This window comes from Equus caballus, chromosome 7 (genome assembly GCF_041296265.1).
Source record: "Equus caballus isolate H_3958 breed thoroughbred chromosome 7, TB-T2T, whole genome shotgun sequence".
Taxonomy (NCBI): domain Eukaryota; kingdom Metazoa; phylum Chordata; class Mammalia; order Perissodactyla; family Equidae; genus Equus; species Equus caballus.
This window is the reverse complement of record NC_091690.1, coordinates 7,869,064-7,892,906: the sequence shown is the minus strand read 5'-3', so window position 1 is coordinate 7,892,906 and position 23,843 is coordinate 7,869,064. Positions and strand designations below refer to the sequence as shown.

General features: G+C 36.0%; 1 protein-coding gene and 1 long non-coding RNA gene across 42 annotated transcripts in view; one reads left to right on the top strand and one right to left on the bottom strand.

The window, feature by feature from the left end:
- Nucleotides 1–21,750, top strand: part of CCDC82 (coiled-coil domain containing 82) — a 32,936-nt gene extending 11,186 nt beyond the window's left edge. For 11 of the 41 annotated variants that reach the window (XM_023646444.2, XM_023646442.2, XM_023646446.2 and 8 more), the window contains 5 exons: nucleotides 5,244–5,336; nucleotides 6,662–6,786; nucleotides 9,513–9,683; nucleotides 15,613–15,798; nucleotides 20,826–21,750. In XM_023646444.2, the coding sequence (XP_023502212.2) occupies nucleotides 5,244–5,336; nucleotides 6,662–6,786; nucleotides 9,513–9,683; nucleotides 15,613–15,798; nucleotides 20,826–20,891 (641 nt within the window). In that variant the 3' untranslated portion in view covers nucleotides 20,892–21,750. Of the gene's footprint in view, nucleotides 1–5,243; nucleotides 5,337–6,661; nucleotides 6,787–9,512; nucleotides 9,684–15,612; nucleotides 15,799–16,171; nucleotides 16,310–19,743 lie in introns of those variants that run through there. The other 30 variants (XM_070272688.1, XM_070272682.1, XM_070272681.1 and 27 more) reach the window with 6 other exon arrangements.
- LOC106783358 (uncharacterized) lies at nucleotides 1,903–18,042 on the bottom strand. Its single transcript, XR_011440420.1, has 4 exons — nucleotides 15,123–18,042; nucleotides 14,505–14,604; nucleotides 12,445–12,603; nucleotides 1,903–2,106 (listed from the first exon to the last, which is right to left on the bottom strand). It is a non-coding gene; the product is annotated as an uncharacterized lncRNA (long non-coding RNA).
- Nucleotides 21,751–23,843: the final 2,093 nt, after the last annotated feature.

The window sequence follows — 23,843 nt, the reverse complement described above, 5'->3', positions numbered from 1 at the left end:
GTTTTCTCATCAAAGCAGTAACTTATATGATGAATAATGAACAGCACTCTGTGGCCTGGGTTAAGTGGTAATTAGGCTACTATTCCCAGATTCATTCTCTCCCTTGCTTCTATGAGAATACTGACAACTACTCATATTCAACATATGATCAAAATTTGGGAGAAACATTTCCTAACTCCATATTCAGTACTCAATTGAGAATCACAATCAATGGCCTATGCAGTTTTACCTTTTGGAAGAGAACAGTTCTACCTATAGGAAGACGTTTTGTGACTTCCTCAGTATCTGCAATTTGGCTCTGAGAGATGCAACTGTAACACCTCAAAATAGTATAGTTTCCCCTTCTCCTACGTGGTTTCAGCACTTGAAGACAATCGTAGTCTTTTCCCCTTCTCATCAAACCCTAATAGTATTTTTCTGTATTTACTCTGAGACTGCAACTCTTAGAAGAGATATGATAGAGTAGAGGGATAGACTAGCAGTGGTCCATTGTATTCCAGACCTGTAGTGTTCATATGCTAAAAATATTACACACAGGTAAAGAGATAGGAATAACCTTCAGATTTGTGGCTACTGAAGATTATATTACTTTTTCAGTCCTCTATCATATGATCAGAGTGACAAAATACCAAGTAGTAGATAGAAGAGTACATCTCAGTCTACTAGTACGTTGCTGGATAAATACTTGCTAGAATACTGGAAATCAGACTAAGAGTGAACATTAACTTAGTCTCCACCTAGCAATTAAAAATCGTTCTGTCAACACAATGCAAAGTTAGCCTAAGAACAATCTCACAACCATCTATGTTAAATATTAAATTCTAGAACTTTCCCTCTTGTTCTAGGATAAGTAAAAAGTACCAGTGAAATCATATTGTGGAACAAAGGAAAGGTAATATTTCCCTGAATACTAAGAGGAAGAAAATGCCTGTGAAAAATGTTTCATTACAGAAAACAGAAGAACATTGTATAAAGCATTTACTTTGTGATCTGTGAAAAAGAAATAGGACATCATAAGGAGAGAACAATTTGAGGTCAAAGGGAGCTAGGTAAGATAAATTACCAGAAAATTAAAAATGTAAAATCAGAAATAAAATCTATATTGAAAGCAGTAAAAAGCAAAAGTAACTACAGAATATCTCACCAGTGATATATAGGTTAAACCCAAGAAGTTCGTCTAGCATAGAGAAGAAAAAGAAGACAGTTCTGAGGGAGAAGACAGTACATGAAAGAATAGGAATGAAGCCTCTATTTCACAAATTCCTGGGGGGAAAGTACAGAACAAGTGGAAGTCTAAAGAAGAAAATAATAGCTTTAGCAAGATATGTAAAAGGAGATTTGAATGTACTAAGAGGCATACCATGTTTTTGGATGGAAAGCCATATGGAGATATGAATTCAAAGGTGTGATAGAAGAAGGTATTCTTGAGTTGCCAAACACACCCATTCATGCAGATTAAAGAGACTCACATCCTAATAAGTTGATGAAAACAGATTTGCAAAGAGACATGAAGGAAATATTTTTCTAACTGCAAGAATAAAGAAAAAGTTATCTCACCATTCTTTTCAGAACTATAAAAATGCTTTAAACATAGGTGCCATGTTAACGTGTCACATTAGTATGTCAAAAGAGAAAAAAATCGTAATTTCAACAGATTCTAAAAAGTCATGATAAAATTGAATGCCCATATCCAGTTTTTTAAAAAGTCTTAACAACAGTAATGTGAGCATATGTTCCTTACGTAGCAAAGAATATTTTAAACCAAGTCAACATCATACTAATAATGAAGCACTAGAGATATTCTCTTTAAAATAAAGAACAAGACAAAAATATTTCTTACAACTTTGTTCTAGATCTTTTGAGCAATGTAATAAGACATGAAAATAAAACAAGAAATAGAACTATGGAAAAGAAAAAGACGTTTATTATGTGAACATAATATGATTATATATATATAAGCTGTAAGTTTCTGACTTATTTAAGCAAGGATACAGAAGTTAAGAGAAAGGATATGAATACATTGAGAGCAGGAGTAGATGTGGCATTTATTTCCATAGTTTTCTCATGTTCTTCTTTCCTTATGTTGGGCCGGGAGGAGGGGGGAACCTGTCAGAGTAGAAAAAGAAGCCAATTTCTCACTTTGCCTCTGCCCTCTTACACTGGGCTTATACCTCCATTCCAGAAGAAAATACACCAACAATCTTTGTGTGTCTACCTAAGAGAATATCTATAAATATTCTCTTGGCTCTTGAAATAAGCTTAGCACTAGCAAGACCACATCCTCCTTGGGTTTGGGGGAGAAGGCAGAGTCAATGCTCACAAATTCCTGAACAGTATATCTCTTTCCAGCTCTGTAATGTCCCAGGAAGCTCATTTTCCACAAATAGCTAAGACATTCTGACTATTTTGGAATTATTAAAAGATCTCAGAATAAAGACCAGATTCATAATAAATATGTAAAAACTCAACAGTTTTCTTGTATACTATCAGTAAGTATTTAGAAGATATAATGATAAATTCCATTTACACTAGCAAACAAAATAAAGTTCCTAGGCCTAATCTTAAGAAGAAAAACATGGCTGTATAGGTAGAAGAAAACATGAATGAAAGGAGAGACACAGCATGTTTCTGGAAGGTAATAGTACAAGAAGTTATTCTAAAATTAATGGGTTTTTTTTTTAAAGATTTTATTTTTCCTTTCTCTCCCCAAAGCCCCTGGTACATAGTTCTTATTTTTAGTTGTGGGTCCTTCTAGTTGTGATATGTGGGATGCCGCCTCAGCGTGGCTTGATGAGCAGTGCCATGTCCGCGCCCAGGATCTGAACTGGCAAAACCCTGGGCTGCTGAAGCAGGGCATGCAAACTTAACACTCAGCCGTGGGGCCCGCCCCTGAAATTGATGTTTTGATTCAACTTTGCAAAACAATCCTCAAGTTCACTTGGAAGAACAAACATATGAGAATAAATAAAATTTGAAAATAAAGAGTAAATCAGAAGGAGTGGCTCCACCAGATATAAAAAGTTATCATAAAATTGCAATAAGTAAAGCAGTATAGTACTGGCATGGGAATGACAGACAGGTGAATAGGGTAAACAGTGCTGAAACAAAATCTTAGCATATATGTGAAATTAATATATGCTAAAGCATGTACAGAAAATCAATAGAATGCCTAGCCTATCCAGTGATTGAGTGTGGGGGTAACTACTTTAGAAAAATCAAATTATTCATAAATACAAATATCAACAATATATTTCTCCTGTATCCTTTTGTAATTTTTTTTTATAATCATGGGGGAATGTTTTAAACAAATTCCCAGGATAGTCCACAGGAGCCCATCTAATATAGGGATTAAAGCACTGAAAAAAAGCTCTGGAGGAAATCTGAGCTGTAATCCTGATTCTACCTCTGTCTAGTTGTATGACCCTGTGTAAGTTATTTCACCGTTGTGTCATATGTCTTAATTTTAAGATGAGAGATTTGAATTTTACTTTCTCCAATTTCCAATCCAAGTCTAAAAGTCCGTATTCTGAAGTATAATTGTATCAAATCTAACTACCATGCTGAACAACATCTACCTAATGGATGGTAGAATGAAACCTGGAGTCAGACTGCCTGGGTTCCAGCCTTGTTCCAACACTTACTAGCTGTGTGATCTTAGGGAAGTTTTTCATCCTTTCCATGTCTGTTTACTCAACTAAAAATAAACTGAGGGTAATGATAGTACCTCATAGGCTTGTTGTGAGAAATAAAGCAATGCATGTAAATGCGTAAAACAATGCCTACCATATACTTGCTCAATAATTTTTTTCAAGTTGAGATGCCAGGAGCATAAATCCATCACCACCCACCTGTGCAGTCAAACACAATGAAATCGAGGCCACCTTCTCACTCTTTTGAAGGACATTCTGATGCATATTGGTAGGAGAGGGATACTGTGGTTAGGACAAAAACTGATCACCTCAGTACTTCAATAATGTGTTTCCTTAAAAAAGAATACATGCTGGGGCTGGCCCCGTGGCCGAGTGGTTAAGTTCGCGCGCTCCGCTGCAGGCGGCCCAGTGTTTCGTTGGTTCGAGTCCTGGGCGCGGACATGGCGCTGCTCATCGGACCACGCTGGGGCGGCGTCCCGCATGCCACGGCTGGAGGGACCCACAACGAAGAATATACAGCTATGTACTGGGGGGCTTTGGGGAGAAAAAGGAAAAAATAAAATCTTTAAAAAAAAAAAAAAAAAAAGAATACATGCTGAAAATTTCTCCTAAAGTCTAAAAAAGAGCTATATAGCCCTTTTAGTAACTAAAATATAAGTAAAAAGCTTTCTCCTTGTTAAATCTCATCTTTGTTTTATTTCAACTGAAAGCGAAGTCAGAATTCACTCATGGGTGCTAATAATAGGCCTTATTTTGCTTTAATCCCTTGCCAGGCATCTTCCGCTTTTCCTGAAATACTCAGGCTGCCTTTAATATGTTTCCACAAGTTCCCAGAGCAAGGCAAATGTTCTGTGATGACGTTTGGATCTAGGAAGAGATCGTGTTTGGTAGAGAACATTTCCACAGCCATAGTAAACCTTGACCCAAGAGCAGTGGGAAATAGTAGGGACCTTCTCTCTTATCGTTCGTTGCCTGGCCCGTCACAACAGATGGTTCTGTGGACCAGACTGGATTAGTAGAAAAGTAGGCTTATATATTTAGTATGAGAAAGAGAAGGCCTAACTTTTCTAAATTGATGTGGAAAATCCTAAATCTAGGGCAGCAGAAAGAGAGATGGAGTTTTTAGAACCATTGGGTTTCTGGCTAGGGTGGCAGTTTCCCAGATAATTTTCTATGTGACGTGTTTCAGACAGGAGTTTCATGTATATGTTGCACAATCTACCTTTAGAGGTTTCTCTCTTGCTCTCTCACTCTGTCAAGTTGGTGATTAAACTTAGGTGCACAGGGGATGATTTTGTGGGGTTTTTTTTCAGAACATATCTTTTGATATTCCCTGAATAGTTTTCCCTCAATAAGTTTGGAAAATGAAGATTACTTGAAATAATGACTGGAAACATTGGATTAGAAGCCATAAATCTGGAAAATGGAGATTTGCTCAGTGACTAGACAAGTCAATGGGGCAGCTATAAAATTAGGATAACTTAGCTATTTCTCCTATTTATAGTATTAATTTCTTAGCCTTGAAGAAAGGAACCTATTGTAGTCAGGGAATTGTTTTGTCTACTACATCCTAATATTTATTTAAAATTTCAGATTCTTTTAGTGACCACTATACTCACTTTGAAAGAGTTGTGAAGGCTCTTCTGATCAATGCTTTAGATGAATCTTTTCTGGGAACATTGTATGGTAAGTTAATAATATTAATGGAACAATTAGGGTTTTTTTCTTTTTCCAGTTTTTAAACAATCTTGCTGTTATGTATGTATATATATTAAACAAGACTAAGGAGAGCCATGCTTAAGGCCTTCCAGTTGTTCCCTCTGGTATCAACTACACCAGAAATCCATTCACATCAAAAACTGTTTAGTGTTTATTATTTGTGATATGTGGAAGGAACAAAAGAAATATGTGATGGTTCCCTGCCCTTAGAAAGTTCACAGTGAATTTGAGGATATAGGACATAAACTTATAGAACAGCACTGTAGTTCAGCTGTTGTCCATGTGTTGTGCCAGCCGCTCTAAGCATCTTGAATGTCACCAAAAGTTATATGCTGTTTTATGCTTTTGGGCTTTTGCTCATTCTCTCCCTTCTTAGAGTATAATCCCTTTCTACTCAAGCTTTTCCAGATAAGTGTAAAATCATTTCCCCTGTGAAAGCTGTCTATGACCCAGTTGGGTAATATTTGTCACTCCCTCATTTGTGCTGTTACGATCCTGAGTATGGTGGTACTCATGTATATGCACCTTTAATACTGTATTGAAATGTAGTTTTGCCTTCCTCCCTTACTAGAGTGTGACAAGAACCATACTTTATATATACACTTGCATATAGCACAGAGTCTGGCACTTAATAAAAACTATAAATATATCTTTTATTGAATATCTTCTTAAGTGCCAAAATGAGATTTCATTCACAATTTATAAAACAGATGTTTATTGAGTGCTACTAAGGGCCAGACGTTATTTGAGGGCTGGGGATGTGTCAATGACATATAAGATGCCTGCTCTCATGTTGCTGAAAGTCTGATGGGAGAGAGAGACAATGAATGAGTGAACAAATATATAACATAATATAATATGATTTCAACTAGTGATTAGTTGTTGAAAAAAAAAATAAAGTATGGTAAGGAGATGGAGACTGATAAAGTCATGTCTATGTTTCATTGGTCAAAGAGGGTTTCTCAAGAGGTGCCTTTGAACAGAAACCTGAATGAAGTAAGGGAGGAAGTAATGCACGGATGCGGCAAAGAGTGCAGCAAGTAGAGAGACCCTTAGGAAAGAGAAAGGTTGATGTGTTCAAGGAACATTAGAAGGCCTGTGTGGCTCTTTTCTTTCCCCAATGCTCTCATCAAATGATTTATTTTTTTTACTTCATTAAATTTTTTTTTTAATTTAAAATGCTTCTAACCAGTCAACCAAGTATCTTTCTAAAACTATGGGAAGAAATTCTTAAGTATTCAACTGTTTAAATATTTTAAGGCAAAATGGTTTATTGTTGTTCCCCTGAACAGATGGCACCAGGCAAAAATCGTATGCACAAGATATGTTGACATCTCTTCATTATTTGGATAACCGCTTTGTTCAGCCTCGTCTAGAGAGTTTAGTTTCTAGAAGTCGTTGGAAAGAACAATATAAGGTATACAGTTTTATTTGTTTTTGCATCTCTGTTGGGGGGTGGGAGTGGGAGGCCTCTCAGGATTTCAAGATCTAGTCAGACTGACTAATCCTCTAAATTATTGGCATTTATCTTTGTTAAATAATCAGCTTGTTGTTTCCTGTCTCCCCTAAATGCTATTATTATTTTAAGCTTTCACACTGATTATATCTATCCAACAAATTAGTAGTTCTGAATGATAAATAACTTTAGAACATCTTTAGGGATTAGCCCATCTATTAAAATGAGGAGATTGTCTCACAGGATGTCAACTGTTGTTTCAGAAAAGAGTATTCCATAGTCAAAGAAGTTTGAGAAACAGTGGGTTTAACTTAAAGTGGTTTCCTTGCTGGAGGACTTTTCAAGGAGCATTAATGTATAAATCTTCAAGAGGGGGATGTAGAATGTAATACCTTCCAAATTTGTATTTTATTATGAGGCTCCTTTTCACGGAATACCTATCATCACCTCCTAGGATACTTGATTTCCATGAAACATAATTTGAGGAACACTGGCCTAGATCGTCTTTAACATCCTTCCCCCTTTTAAGATTTTGTAATTCTACCAGTTTGGGGAAGCACGTTTTTAATTTACAAGATTGTGGGATTCCATATTATCCTCTAGATTTCTATTTTTATTTTTTCTAATAGTAGGAGTTGTACTATATGATTTTTGAGGTGTTTTGTTTTCTGCCTACTTCTAACATTCTGTGTTCTAATGACTAGCAAGAGGAAAAATGTCACGACAATAGAAGCTCAAGTTCCTTACAGTCCCTCTAGCACTTAAATCATTAGCTAGTCTACCTCATTTATGTCAGCGATTTCGTTTCATCAAAGACCTGTTGAGCCTTGAATTACATGAAGATAAATTAGCCACAGATGGTTTAGGTATAAGGGACAGTTAATGGGATTAAAGAGTTAGAAGACTTCAATTTGGAAGATGGCTTGAGTTTAGGTCCACCACATGTATCCTTTTTCCTCTTGGTGAGTTTTTAACCTCTTTAAACTACAGTTTCTTCCTCAGATATAGAAACTATTTACCTACTTTAAAGAGAAATATTTACTTTGAAGGTAAAGTGTATAGCATAACTCTTAGAATATGGTATAAATATTGTTTTCTTTAATAGAAATAAAAATAGCATATGTTTATTGATCATTTAATTTTTTTAAGTAATTTACATGCAAAGGAAAGTCTCTTATTTGATCTTCAAAATAACCCCATGAAGAAGGAAGTATTATTTACTCCATTTTAGAGATGAGAAAACCGTGACTCAGAAAATTGTGTAACATCAGGGTACACAGCTGGTAATTAGCTAGGCCAATATTTAACCTAGGGTGTCTCTGACTCCAAAGCCCATACCACTATGCTATGTTATGCTTTACCATACTAGGGTAGGTTATGCTGAATTTGGATACCCCAATGTTGAAATAATAACTATAAGATACCAGAAAGTATTAACTTAAAAGTTGAGACATAGATGATTAAGTACGATCTTAGTCAAGATAGGCCAGGTTATGCTGCAAAAACTAGTGGGACAAGCAAAAAACTAACAAAAATCTCAACAGCTTAACCTAACAAAGGTTATTTTTCACTTTTATGTCCAGAGTGAGTCAACAGAGTGCTCTGCTTATTGCAATCACTCAGGGAACCAAGTTTCGAGAACTTTCATCTCAGCGTGTGCTTCCATAAGTACCACAAAAGCAGGAAGGGAGGGTGGTTAGTCACCTACTCATTCTGAGTATCGGCCTGGAAGTGAGGTGTCATGAAGCGCCCTGAAATATGAGAACTATGAAAGGTAGACAGCAGACAATGTTGTTGCGAATCCTACAATGTAGAAAGGAAACTATCAGTGTATTGGATACTTAATTACTATCAGGCTGGTAGAGAATTTAGCTGTGGATTCCTAACCTGCTAATGTGCTCCTTGTGTGCAGTTCAAATATTGTGGTAATCTGATCTCCATTGCTGATTAAAACAGTAGTATCCAGCACAGGCCTAGAACATAAGCAAAAATACTCAAGCACAGGTAATTTTACAGTTTAATAAAGCTTATTTATGAATGCCAAATATTTGCTCCATTTGCTCATTGCTAACTCAGCTGTTAGACTGTTCATATCAATACTAGACACCTAGGAATCCTAGTTCCAGCTTGTTTATTTTCACAGACTTTAGTAGATAACTATAGAAGGATTAAATTTTTTCTGGATTATTTTGTGGAAAATATGATATAATTCACACAATGGAGACTGAGTGTAATCTTGTTTTTCTCAAATTTTGACTAACCTAAATGAATTCATCTATTTCTTCTATTATCCTGAATTTTTGCTGTTCATTCTTTCCTATTTTTAACTAATTAATACATCATTAACACTAACTAGAGATGAGAGGAGGGAAAAGAAGTAAATTAAAATCTATCTAGAACACTACCTAGTAGTAACTCTTAAGTGTGAGGGATATGAAACTAATTTTTTTCTAATCTGATTTCTTTTCATTTAATAGCCTAAATTATAAATTCATTTTTTACTTAAAACTATCTTGTCAAACACCTTGTATGTGCTCAGTATTAGAGTAAGAAATACCAGTGCATTGTGCTCTTACATCTCCTATTATTGTGATTCCTAGTATTGGTTTTAATTTGGTTAGGTTCTTTTATGCGGTAATTTTTTTTTAATTCTTTAAAGCATCATTACATTTTTTAATCATTTTCAGGAGCGGGTAGAAAATTATTCTAATGTAAGTATCCATCCAAAGAATACAGAAAACTGTTCCTGCCAGGCTTGTGGATTGCATCGCTGCTGTAAATATTCAGTGCATTTATCAGGAAAGTTGTATAACACCAGGACTATGGAAACAGATGATTTCATGTCACATGATAAACAGGTATTTTTTTCCCTCTCATTTTAGTTTTTAGTATTTAGAAATTTTCAGTACATAAACTTGCACAAATAACCCTAAATTATTTTCACAAGAGGAGAAAGCACTAGGAGAAAAGAAAAGAGTACAAGGAAAGAGGGTAAAATTTTGAATGGGAATGTCTGATATAGCAGATTCATTCCTAATTCAGTCAGATATTAAAATCAGTGCATATTCTCTAAAGTATAGATCAGCCAAGTTGAGGGGAGGGGAGAGGGTATAGGATGAAGATGAAAAGGGAGATAACTGGGGCAGGGGAAGCAGAAGTCCCCCTTTGAGTCCAAAGGAGAATTTGACCCAAGAAGAATATGTTCAGACAGATAATCTACCAAATCAATCCCAAGCAAATAATTGAAGATACCTGTTCGTCTTAATATGAGATTTGAAAGAAAACCGTGATTCAACCTAGACTATATCAGAAGCATGTCAGAGTCTAGAACAGTCACCACATGCATAAGGTTCTGTTAATTTTGAATGAATAGACAAAACTGAAGAAAATATTTGAAGAAAAGTATTTGCTAGACAGGAGCAGAACCATACAATGTGAAGACAGAGAAAGTGCAGATGCAGACTACTTCTATTTATTTTTTAAACTTACTTTATAAAAGTTTTGCATTTATAAATGCAAAAATATTGAGGGGCCAGCCCAGTGACCTAGTGGTTGAGTTTGTGTGCTCTGCTTTGGCACCCTGGGATTTGCTGGTTCAGATCCTGGGGGCAGACCTACACACCACTCATCAAGCCATGCTGTGGAGGCCTCCCACATACAAAAAATAGAGGAAGATTGGCACACATGTTAGCTCAAGAACAATCTTCCTCAAGCAAAAAGGGGAGGATTGGCAGCAGATGTTAGCTCAGGGCCAATCTTCCTTACCAAAAGTAAGTAAATAAAAAATATTGAGAGCTTCCTCTGGTAAGTCTGTATATCCATGAGGGCTCTGTGTATGTTTGAGGGGCTAGAGACCCAAAGTTGCCTGTAAGTATTGCCAGTCAATTATTAAGATCGAAATATACTATTTATCTGAATTCTTTCACTTGATTGGCTAGTATGATTCCTCAGTTTTATTGGACAATAATTAACCAGATCCCTCTGAACAATCTGGGTTGCAAGAATCACTTAGAAAGTTTGTATGGGTATAATAAATTCAGAATTATTCTTTAATGTTTTATTTGGCAAGTTACAGAAAACATTTCTTTTTTCAACATAGTCATATGCAAATATCCCCATTGTTTAAAAACTGATCTATCACTTTGTATGAGATAAGATACCTAGAATCCTAATAAAAGTCATTTAATACCTTAAGGATCATATTCTGTTGTATACATCAAAAATATTGCTGTGCAGTCACTGTCTATGCTGTCTGTAGCTAATCCTGGAGAGGGAAGTGAGTTAGAAAACCATTTCTGGAGTTCTGACATTCCTGTAATTGAATAAAGATTCCATATAAAATAGTTCATTCAAATATCTAAAAAATAAAAGAGATCTTGTGAAATAAAAGCAAAGATCATTGATATACCAGCCACACAATGAAAAAACATAAAAACTCACAAATATATTGGAAAATGATTATTCTCTATTTGAAAGCATGCAATTAAAACTACCCTAAGTTGCCAGATGATAGCTCTTAAAGCAGCAAAGTATCTGTAAATCAAATGAGAAAATGCCGTTCTGTCAAGATTACGTTGAAACCAGCAGTTTCAGGCAAAGTAAGATTCCTAGAGAAAGAAGGAGTGTGACGTATCTTTGTAGAACACTGGATAGCTATATAGAGCCATAGTTACAAAGCTATACGTATTCAGTGCCTGTAAGTTTATCCTAGGCAAAGTAACTCAGTAAAAGCAAATGACCTAATCGTAAAGTTCCTTGAAGCATTATTTATATTACAAAAAAAATTGGAAATAATCCAAATAAAATTTTAGAGTAGGGATTTAGTAAGCCACGTATACCATTATTTTGTGATAGAATGTAATAGAACTACTAAAATAATATCTATGAAGGTTATGAAATAATGCTAGGTGAAAGTAAAGTAATAAGCAGTGTATACACTATCCTTGCATCTATGTAAAACTGTGTGTATAGCTGTATGCAAATGTTAAACTAGTTTTGAATATATTAAGATAGTGTGATTGAAATTCTTTAATATTAAACTTTTTCTTTAAAAGGAAGAATCACTTATTAAAATGTATTTTATATCCTACTGAGCTACAGTGTCAGTGCACATATAGAAAGGAACAGGAAGGGAATAGGGAAAGGAAAAAGAAAAGGAGAAAAACCTGTTTTTAATCCGAGGTATTAAAGAGACTGTGCCCACACCCACCCTCAGGTTATTTTGAAAACTAATTCTCTATTTTTTGTTGCTGCTTGTAGTTACATAAAATTCAGACTCCTTGGGGTTAACTAGGGTTCTCTTGTTTTTGAGGCAGATTAGCCCTGAGCTAACATCTGCCGTCAGTCCTGCTTTTTGCTGAGGAAGATTGGCTCTGAGCTAACATCTGTACCCATCTTCCTCTATTTTATACGTGGGCTGCCTGCCACAGCATGGCTTGATAAGCAGTGCGTAGGTCTATACCCAGGATCCAAACCAGCCAACCCCAGGCCACCAAAGTGGAACATGTGAACTTAACCACTATGCCAGCCAACTAGGGTTCTCTTTTAAAGTAAAAATAATACTTTAAAAGAATACACTTAGTGAATTTGTTTAATGATAAAACTTTTCTCCTTACTTACCTGAGATTAGCTTCTTTGAAAGAAAGGACACTGCTGGAAAGTGGAATTAGTGGAAGAGAGTAATTTTAGTTACAGCAGTCTTGGTAGGGTACTGAGGTGAGAGGCCTTGGGCTCCCAGTTTGTGGTGAAGTCTCAGGGCATAGATGGGAAGGAAATCACCTGGAGGAAAGAGAGATGTGAAATCTGAAAGGCATTTGGGAGGACTGACAACAATCTTGAGTTAATTTTCAATTTTGCCCAGACTCCAGGAAATGCTTAAGATCCAATAGGAAGAGGCAGTAATTTTGAGGCAGGTGACAATGAGTAAAATGTGTCCATGCAAAAAACAGGCCAAGAGGAAATAGAATTCCTTGGCTCAGACAGTTGCACCAAATATTTCTAGAGACTTAGGAACAGAGAAACTTCTTCCCATCCTTCCTCTTTCCTTAAGCATCTTTTTTCTTGCTTCTTCATACTTTAACTTCCATAATGAAGGAAGAGTCATCCATAAATGAGGGCCTAGAAAAATACCTCAAAAAGCTACCTGCAGTTAGCCAGATGTTACAAATGTGCATAATGCATCTTTCATTATATTTCCTTGCCTTTGTTTAACTAGTGTTAATTTACACTTCCACATGCTAATCTAATAAATTTTAAATCAGATTCTTTCTCTTGCTTTGCAGTCACCATCTTCTGCTTTAGGAAAATTTGGTGACAGTTTTAGTGTTGTTTCCAGTTATATCTTGGAAATGTAGGATCTCTTCACATTGATAGTTGAGAGGAGTATCCTCAGATTTATCAATTTATAGAGCCGTGTTAACCCTGCACAGTGGATTAGTAATCATTTACATGTCACTTGGCTTATCTGCTTTGAGAACAATCATCACAGAACTTAGCTCTTCTCTATCTCTGGCAATTTTTTAATACTGTCTGTTTTGTTAGAGTGGTGTCCTTAATGTCCAGAAATGCAATTAGATAATTCAGTGTAGTCCCTGCATACATTCCTGGGCACTACTCTGTCAGCATAGATTATTTTATCTGTTTTAGTCTTTATATAAATGGAGTCCTACAGCATAGGCCATGTTTTAGTGTACACATTAATTCATAATGTAGAATAGGCAAAAAACGGATGGGGTGAGAGAAGGAAAGGTCCACTTGCAGTATTACAGTTATTATCTACATTTACTGTCTTCTGTGAAGCCTAGCTAACAATGGTCTAGACTCTTTCATATGAAATATCACATTTTAGGAAAAAAAGAATATTCTAAAAGTAATTTTGGGCTTCTTGACCTACATAAGTGTAAGTAGATACCAAGAGAGTAGCAATTAGAAATGGAAAGAAGTAACTATAATGTTTCATATTTTCAATAGATGTTTTTACTTTAACAGGAAAAAAAATTTAAATAAGGATTCTGAAACACTTTTCCTTCCCTCTTGTCCCAAGTTAAAAATTCTATACAGATAAATTCCTCTTATTTTGTGGAAATATAGAATACAGTGTGGAGGAAATAAGATCACCTTATTCCCCTACTGTATTTTATCCTGAACAGCCATAGGAGACTTCTCCCACGCAATCTACTTTGATGGCAGAAATGGAGAGACACAGGGTACCCCTAGTGGCCACTGCAACTATCTTGATGTCTTTTTACTCAAAGTATGAGGTATTGGCAAGTGAATTGTTAAAATTGACATGACTGGTTTGATGATAATGTTGAAATGGGAAAGATACTTAGAATAAGCAAACACTGTACAATAATACTTGACTATTTCTAATGATCTGAAAAACAGAAAGGTTTTCACAGAACACAAACAGAAATGTGACTATGCTTTCCTTCAGTTTTGGGGAATTTCAAGAAAGGTTGTAAGATGTCCCAAACACCATCTTTACAAGATAATGCATCAAACCTGACTGTTCTGATTATCATATTTAACTTTTATTTTTGTTTTTGCCAATATACTCTTCCATTATTTATTGAACTCATCACCTGTGGGATCCACTGCAGGGTGGCCTCAAAAAACCAATACAATTCATTGTCAGATAGAATACAAGTTTCATAGATCAATCAATATTGTAACTATACCATTTGTACTGAGCTCATGGAAGCATGATCCGTTAGTGAACTTAGGCATAGAGACAAATCCATATGTTAGCAAGAAGTTCGTCTGTTTCCTCAGGTCACTCTGTGAAAATAAGATTGATCATGTTATAGTATTTGGAGCCCTTTCTGATGCATTTTCTACAATGAGTAAAATAACATAGGCACAATTATATTTAATTTGGTCAGTGCAGTGACGCTTTTTTCCTCTTTTATTTATAGGGGTGTATAACAAACTATTCAATCAAAATATTCTTAAGGAGAAATGTTCTGGTTGGTCGATTTTACAAGAAGAGTATTCTTAATCATAGAATCCTACAAGTCCATATAAATGTAGAAATTCAAATTCCTGTAGTTTTCTAACAATAAAATATTAATGTGTTATAATCACATCAGACTCATTAATTAAGGAAACAAATATGACTAAACATAAAGTTATTTTTTACTTTACAAATTTTTTTGGAAAAAAGTATTTAGTAAAAAACTACTAACACTTAGTATTGGTAGGAGAGTTTGTTTCAGTTTTACATGTTGCTATAAGCTGGAAAATTATCGTAATCCTGGCATTTTTAACTCAGTAACTGTATACTTACAATAGCTCACCTGCTTTTCTGGCTGTCAAGTGTGCCCGTCCTTCTGCATTTCAAGCCATTTTTTCTCCTCCTTCCCAAACTTGGTTAACTCTGTGTTTTAAAGACTTAGTTCCAGCATCACCTATTCAAGGACCTTTTTCCTCTCTTGACTGGGTTACTTGTGCCTCCTCTGGGAACTGATAGCATCCAGTGCATGGCATTTGACACATTGTTTTCCAATCATTTGTTTTTCTCCCAAGACTGTAAGCCCCCAAACACAGGTAGGCCATTGTTCACTTACATATCTCAGTGCTTAGCCCAATACTTGAAATATAGCAGGTACTCAGTTTTTGACTAGGTTGTATAAATAAGAGAAGTAAAGGAATCATTGTATAAACATTAAAACATTAATAATGCATTGATTAGATTCTGCTGTTAAAGAAAACCTGAAAACCAGAAAGGCTGTGTATTACTATATTATTTCCTTCCTATGTCAGAATAATGTTTCTTTCTTGATTTAGGTGTTCACTGTTGGCAGAATTTGTGCTAATCGTACCAAAGTTTATCATCAACTGAGACATTTCAAATTCAAGCTGTACCAAGAATGTTGCTCCATTGCAAAGACAGAAGTAGTTGAGGATGAACAGGTTAAAGAAACAGTGGAAAGAATTTTTAATCAGTCAAAAGAAAGTGGCTGGATTAAAGAGGTAAGCTGAATACAAAAGAGCCGTTTCATTCAGTAGATTCTGGAGCCTAGTTATGATCAGCAAAAGGATACAAATGATTAGAGGACAGTGAAATTTAGAAAAGAATCTCTCCTCCTCGCCCGGTCTTTGTATTTTCTCTTCTTCCACCCATTCCTTTCATGCTTGTCATTGTCCTACCCTGAAGAAGTGTCCTGATCTAAGCTTCACTCCGCTCATCAGGTAAATTTTAATCGCGATGATCCTGTCCCTTAATGAAAGGCCTCTGTCCTTTCGCTTTTATATATGTAGTGTTCTTTACCTATAGATTAAGTGCCCTTATTTTCTTTGACAAGGTATAGGACTCACCTCTGCTTGTCTGCTTCCTATTCTTTAGAACAGTTCTTGTGACCTGAGAGTGAAGAAGCACCTGGTGCCAATCTGAGGAAAGGATCTCGGCTGCCAGTTCTAATCCCACCCACATCCTCTTCTTGAGGACATGGGACTGAGCAGTGAGCACTGTAACTGAAGATCCAGGGGAGTGCAGAGGTTTCGGGCCACGGCACTGATTTTGATTCCCCCGTATCCTGTTGATTACTAAATTTGCGATCAGGGATAAAGTGGGGGTTTTGAAGAGTGCACTGGGTTCCCGAAGATCTGCTGGCAGCTCATAAGCTCTGGTCTGCTCACAGAGCTTCTAGAATTGCTCATGGTACATGGAAAGAACGCCATTATGATTGCAATCTTCTAAAACAAGTCTGCTTACATGAATGTATAAGAGAGAACATATAGTAGATTTTCAGGCAACTCAGATCTAACAGTATATTTAATCTTAGAAAAAAAAAGAAGGCTGACTTGAGATCCATTGCCTGGGTTATTTATATCACAGGGGAATTTGTAAAAGAGGAAGATGAAAAAGAAGAGAGCTTAGAGGATAAACTTATGAGCAAAGGGAAAGAAAAAGAGAACAACAAAGCAGGAAGTCCGTAGGACATGTCATGTTCCACAGAGGTCTCCCGATCTGGAGAATGACATCAAGATTGGTTTCCCTTTTGACAGTTAGCCTCCACCACAAACTACCACCCAGTGATATCCTTGTCTGGCCCTCACATCTTGACCCTTAAGTCATCTTTCTCTCATTTTACTCTCTTCAGTTTTTTATCTTTTACTTTGCTTCTACTTCTCTCATCCCGTGCTTCTCTCCCTGTCCTCTGTGCTTGTCCACTTGCCTTAGGGAGGAGCCATCACTTGTCCAGTAAGCCCCATCTTCATTTTCCTAGATGACTTAAATTCTTAAGTGCTTCTACTGGTGTATTTAATTGTTGCCAATCCTCTGGTGGAGTTGAAAGACCTATTGGGGTACCACATATTTAAAGAATTGTATACTAGGTGTAGAAAAATCACTGCGCATGTATTATGTATATTATATAATAATATATATGGGGAAGGATATTAAACTTCTTGCAGAAAAAAATAAAAGCATTTCCAAATTATGTACCTTCGAGAAAGCTTAACAAGGTTTATAACAACAGAAGGGATCCGGAATAAGAAAAAATATTCTTAGGAAAAGAAAGCCAAGTGTTATATTATGCTTAAAGAATAACACTTAACATCGGGCATTGAAGGTGTTTCAAAATTGTCCATGTTTAGCACAGTATGCACATTTTTTCACATAAAATATCGAAGAGCTTTATTTTCTCTTTGAGATCTCTTCTACTTTGAAAGTATTTTTCGAGAGACTTTCTCAAAAGATTTCCTGGAAACTAAAGAAGTTTATAACCAGTATAAGCCTATCTGCAGCTTTCCGTGCTGTGATTAAATTTCACAATTTATAGAGTGCTCTGACATTTCTCAGCGTCACTTTGCCTGTCCCTCAGTGTGTGTGCCCTGAGTGATAGCACGGCATGTGTTCTGGGCATGCATGCTGCCTTCTCTGGCTGCATCTCACGGCCACAGTTACTCTAACCCTTTAGAATACCAGGGCTCAGTGCTCCTTGAATGGCCATATCTGTGGCTCTGTCTGCTCTTACCTCCCAATTATTATGTCAACCTCTTCTTTTACCTTCCACAAACTATTTGTTCCTGTCTTTCCTCCCCCAGCTTGTGTTTCACACCTTGCTTTTTCCCTTACCTGACCCTCCTTCCTCCAAGCATTTTTCTTCCATATCTCAGGATATCTCAGCATTTCTTCCAAAGACTTGCCAACTAGGATGCCCTCCTCCTTCTTCTCCTTCTTCCCAACTTGAACTAGGATGATCTGTTTTTAACCTAGTGATATTAAAGGGATAGAAGCAAATCAAGTATAGGAAAAAAAAATGACAAGAAAATTATCATAAAACCAAAATATATAATAAATATAATAGGAATATATCTCATTCTAAATGAGAGCTGAAAAACATAATATGTGCCACTGGCAAAATTCTAACAAATGTTTTTTCATTAAGAAGAAAGTACATATGATGATGGGGTTTCCAGGGAAGTTGAAGATAGGATTGTTAGCATGGGGTAATGAATCCATGAACACCAGGGAGTGAGAAAAGTGTGTCAAATAGAAGTATCAAGTTTCAGTTGTACAGTTGTATTTAAAGTAAATTTAAATGTATTACATAAAGGTTGTTATATAAATAAGAATTTTAAATTGTGATTGGGTATCCCACCCCTTCCCGAAACTTCCCCACTTGTTCGCTTCTCTTTCTTACCGCCTTTTAAACTTTTTTTTTTCCTTTTTTTCTACCCCTTAAACTGTTGTTTTTCAAAACGTGGTCCTAAACTACCTAGGTCAAAATCACCTAGAAGTTTATGAAAAATGTATAATGCCTGGGCTCAGTGCAGACCTATTGAATAAGAATCCTTGTGGGTGTTAAACCCAACGATTAACAAATTAGGTGATTCTAAAGCAGATTGAAGGTTGAGGGCCACTGCTTAAAAGTGCATGTTGTACTGGATTCTGTCCTCAGCCTCCTCTCTAAGCTCGCTCCCTTGGCAAACCCATTCCTTTCTTCAGGTCTAACTGCCACTTCTGAGTAGAAGACTCCAGTCTCCTTCTTTTATCTTCTGACCCCTTTCTCACACTCCATTCCCACAATTCCAGCTGTTTTCCTTAGTAGGTCCACCCGGCGCTCTAAGGAGTTGAAATAATAAGACCCTAACTCTCCAAATTCTTAGTAGAGAAGACTGAGGGAAGCAGTCTCTAGGGGGAGAGAATGCCCAGGGAGTACTAACCTCCTCTGTCTGAGGTTCACTGCCCTGCAGAGGTTTATTTTCACACTAAAGCTGCACCCTGCCCCCACCCTTTAAATCTCAGAAATAGCATGCTATTTGCTATTATAGATATTGCTATATTGCTATATATAGATATTGCTATAATCTCCAAATGGTTAAAAGCCTGGATTTAAATATTTTTTAGCAGTAGAATTTGGGAGAAGATTACTTTATTTCTCTAAGCCTAAATTTTCTCATTAGTAAAATAGGAACTAAAACAATAATTATTTAGGGTTAGGGTTTTGATTGTGGAGATTAAATGAGTAATACATTTCAAGCATTTAGTATAGGACCTGGAAATTAGTAATTGATCAATTAATGTTAGCTATTATTTGCAATAAAAACCAGGAGATGTTTTCCTTTCTTTTCTCAGTGTTGCTAAGATAGATTGTAATTTCCCAAAAGAAATTTGATAAATAAGACAAAAAAGAATGTAAAGAGAATATAAAAAGTATAATAACAGTGAAACTTTTAAGGTATAAGTTTCTAATTCTTGAGTAATTTACTTATATCTAATAGAACCTGAGTTCTAGGTCAAGAGAATCCCTAAGTAGTCCATAGATTTTTTCCCACCTGTTCTTTTCTTTGTTCTTTCCAGAGAAAGTGATCCAGTCAGAATTCTTTGTCTGGGGCTTGGGGCGGGAGACTAGGGGGCTGTCCATGGCCCTGTCTGAAAGGAAAACACACTCCTCATATGCGCTTCCATAGGTCCCTATTACCACAAAGGTCAGAGGCATTAGGAGCCTCTCTCACCTCCTTGGGAGTAGAACTAGAGCTCATAAGTAGAGTTAAGAAACCATCAGGTCAGTTAATCTGCTCAACTGAGGTAAGCACTTTGAACTGTTACCAAACTTGAAATCTCCAAATCATCCTCACTCATCTCTTATCTACCCTGGTCTTTACTCTTCATCTTCATTGCTCTCACTCAAATCTGGGCTCTCATTACCTAAATTATTACAGTAGACTCATAACTAGTTGCCGTACTATTCTAGAATGGATGTTTTGCCGTTTTTCTTATAGCTCAGATCATGTTGGTCTCCTGCCCTGACACCTTTAGCAGCTTTTCATTGCTGTCACATTATTGCTAAACTCCTTAACCTAGTATTTCGTTCTTCTTATTCTTTGACCTCAGCCTCTTTGGTTTAGTCTTCTGTCTCCCTGTTCCCCTAAAAACCTCAGATTGTGGTCAAATCCTGAATTTTCTTGTCTTGTCACTGTTGTGTAGACAGTTATCTCCTACACAAAACTCTCTCCACCAAATCTTTGCCTACCAAATCTTTCTTCCCAGGACAGCTTAAATGCCAGTCCTTCCCGGTCACCTTAGCTAACCATGACCTCTCTTCTGAACCCTCATAACAATGTCTCTGCTTCTTTATGGCCCTTGTTATTGATTATCATTGGTGTATTACTTCTGAACTCTGTTCTCCTTAGGGGCAGGGAAAGCAATTTTTTTCTTGTACCTAGATAATCATTAGCAGAGTATTTAATATACGTTTTGCATTCAACAAATTTTTGTTGAATAAATTATTGAAGTTGTCATACTTCTACTATAAATATGATAGAAAAATTTTAATTTACTGGAAAATTATGAAATTAATAATAGTGTTTAGTTTGATCTTTCTCCAGTGCTTTATATGAGTTAGAAATGCTTATTTGATATTGAGTCCCTGCTTATAACAAAAAGATTACCATGAAATGAACTTTTTCCTGTTTGTGTCTGTAGATTAAAAAGGCCTAGTTTATCTTCATTGCTTTGAGTAAAATAACTAGCTTTTTTATTGTATACACAGAAATATGGGAAACTTCAAGAATATCTCAATTCTGCGGATTACTTTCAAGATGAGAAGTTTGACTAAATTGTAACACATTTCCTTCAGAGAAGATTTTATAAATCCTGTAAATGTGAAGATCATGGGTCTTGTTTATCTGTATCATGTGACATATCTATATATTTTATGTATATCTTCATGGCAAAAGATCTTGTTTAAAATATATGTTCATCTTAATTTCCGTGAAATGGAAATTCCACTCTACAGTCTAATAAAATTTTTATCTGTTGTACATAGAAATAAGCTTAATAATTTTTACATAAGTGTATTTTAAAGTTATATAGCAATGCCTTTATTACAGATGACTATCAAGTGAATGAGCTGCTCACATCCCGTCAGTTTAGTAGAAAAATACTTTATTGTAAAAATGTATTTAGACTAACATCTACATGTATTTATTGCTGAATCCCTGCCCAGATCTACTTAGTACCCTTTTGCAGTATTAAATGACCTTCACTAATATATTTTTTACTACTGTCATTATCTAGATCAATGGGCCATGGAAGAAACTTCAGTGTTCATCAGTTCAGTGCCCTTGCCTTAGAATCAGAGCATAGTTACCTGTGCCAGGTAGAGGAGTGAAACCTTCACTAAAGATTCCCTTGAAAATAGATTTCCGGCTTCCAGAGTTTTTCAACCCTCACCTTCAGGAATAATTTCATGATGTTCTTTATTTTTTCTATTCAGTTTTGTCTACATGTTAATGATTAAGATGTATTTTATTTCTTTTTATCCATAACTTTTCTCATATATGTATTTATGTTAGGATCAGAAGATCTCAAATAGAGTCAAAAATAGTTTAAAAGCATATTTTGACGTCTGCATTGCTTTGCACTAGATTTTTTCCCATAATATAATAAAGTAAAATGGTTTCAGAGTGAACAAATGGACCCTGTCTATTCTGTATCTTTAATTCTTAAAAGTAATGTTCTAGTAGGATCTATTTTACCGTTGAATTTTAGATACTTGTTTCTTACTTCCAGTGTTGGTTGAACCTAGCTTCATCTATTATATGGTTCGTGTCATGGACTTCAGTGTGTACGCATACATAAAAAGCTACATTTTATTAAGTTCTTACATAGAGATTATGTAATACTTTCTGCAATTAATTTTCCTGAAATTAATTGCTATTATTATTGTAAACAAAACAAGTAGAAAAAAGCTCACAAAGTGGTGAGAATACTGATGCTGATGTTCCATGTGAGGAGTGCATACCATTTCAAAAGTGTGAAACAGAAATTTCATTCACATACCTCTGCTCTTATTATTTCCCTAGCATATGGAAATAATCCTTAACTAAATGAAGTCATAGTTGAAAGCTGAAGATGAAGTAACAATGTCCAAAAAGAAGCAAGGCAGAATTAAAGGAAAAGTGATAGTCAAATTGGAAGGGTGAAGGATCATGAATGACTTGTAAAAAGGAAGGCCAGGGAAGATGAAAAAGAATGATCCCTAAGGTCTCTGATGACCATGGAAGCATCACTTCTCATACATGACACTACAGACAGGCTTGAGAGAACTGAAGAGTGAGAGTTCCAACTGGAGAGTTTTCTCAGTTAATTTATCTATTGTTTTTAATAGTACTCATTTAATTAGTAAAAATTATGGCACTAATGATTCCAGGTACCTATGATGGAAGCTGACCCAGCTTGTAGGTCAGGCATCCTGTTGGATGGAAGCATTTTTCCTGTTAGAACAGCATCCTGACTGCTGATCAGGAAATGCTAATAGGTAGTTTTCCTGATGTCTGAGGTCACTGCAACCCAGCAAGCTTGTTCAGTGGGTGTTTGAAGAATACAAGAGGCTTTTAGGTACATGATAAACCAAATGAGTGGCAGAGAGACAGGCTTTTAGGGAATGAGAGTCAGCATGGATCAAGGGTCAACAGAGAGTACCCTATAAGAAAATGAATTGTTCAAAAAACAGAATTAACTTTTACAGATATTATGACTTATTGTATTATTTTATCATCATCAATATCATTGATTCACTGTAACACTAAAAAGAAATAGTTTGTAAGCTTATAAATCTTACACATCTATGAGATTTTTAGACCTGGACGTTTATTACTGTAGTGTTAAGTGCTTTAGTGTTAGGTAGCTATGCATAGTAGAGATGATGAGGAAGGAAGCAATGGACAAGTAAAGGGGAATTAATGCTTGAAAGAATTCACATGGCTTTAGGGTTATAAGAGAGGGCATGGTGCCATAAAAAGGGAAAAACAAGGAAAAACGAAATGTCTACGTTACTGACAGTTGGATATAGTCGACCATATTTTCTCTCTTGTCTACTCTCCTATTCAGATGAGTAGTTCTATCTACTGCTCATTCCTTGAAGGCATTGTAGGACTTGCTTAGACTCCACTGTGTTGACTGAGGTATAATTGGAGCCCTTGAGCTATTTCAGGGATAGTCTGGCTTCCCTGTAACTCTTTTCACACTTGACACTGAGGCAGCAAGCCCAGTGGTTAAGAGAGCATAGGTTTGAAATCAGTCTTGAATTTGAGTCCTGGTCTGTTAACTTCCTAGTTGCATGAACTGGAACGTGGTTGAATTTCGATGAGCCTTGCTTTCCTCATTTACGAATAGGGTTAATAATCTCTATCCCTCAGGATTATTTGTGGATTAAGAGAAATATATGCAAAGTGCTGTGTCTGCAACATGATGTGACGGTAAATGAATAGTAACATGCGAATGGAAATGAGGCCTTGGGTGATAATGATGTCAACTTGAAATTAAATGGCTGTAAAGGGTAAATATGTACAAAAGACACTCTGAAGAAGTATCCTACACCACTGTAATATAGAACAAAAATGTATTAAATTCTTGCTTGACAAGTTTTTAAGGTGTTTCCCTGTCTAGCATAGAAATCAAAGTTTATATCAATTAGGAATAGCTGATTTGGCCAAGGACTCCGTGTTATTAATTAAAACCCATGCTACTACAGGGCTGTAGAGTGAACAGTAAGTTTTAAATTTAA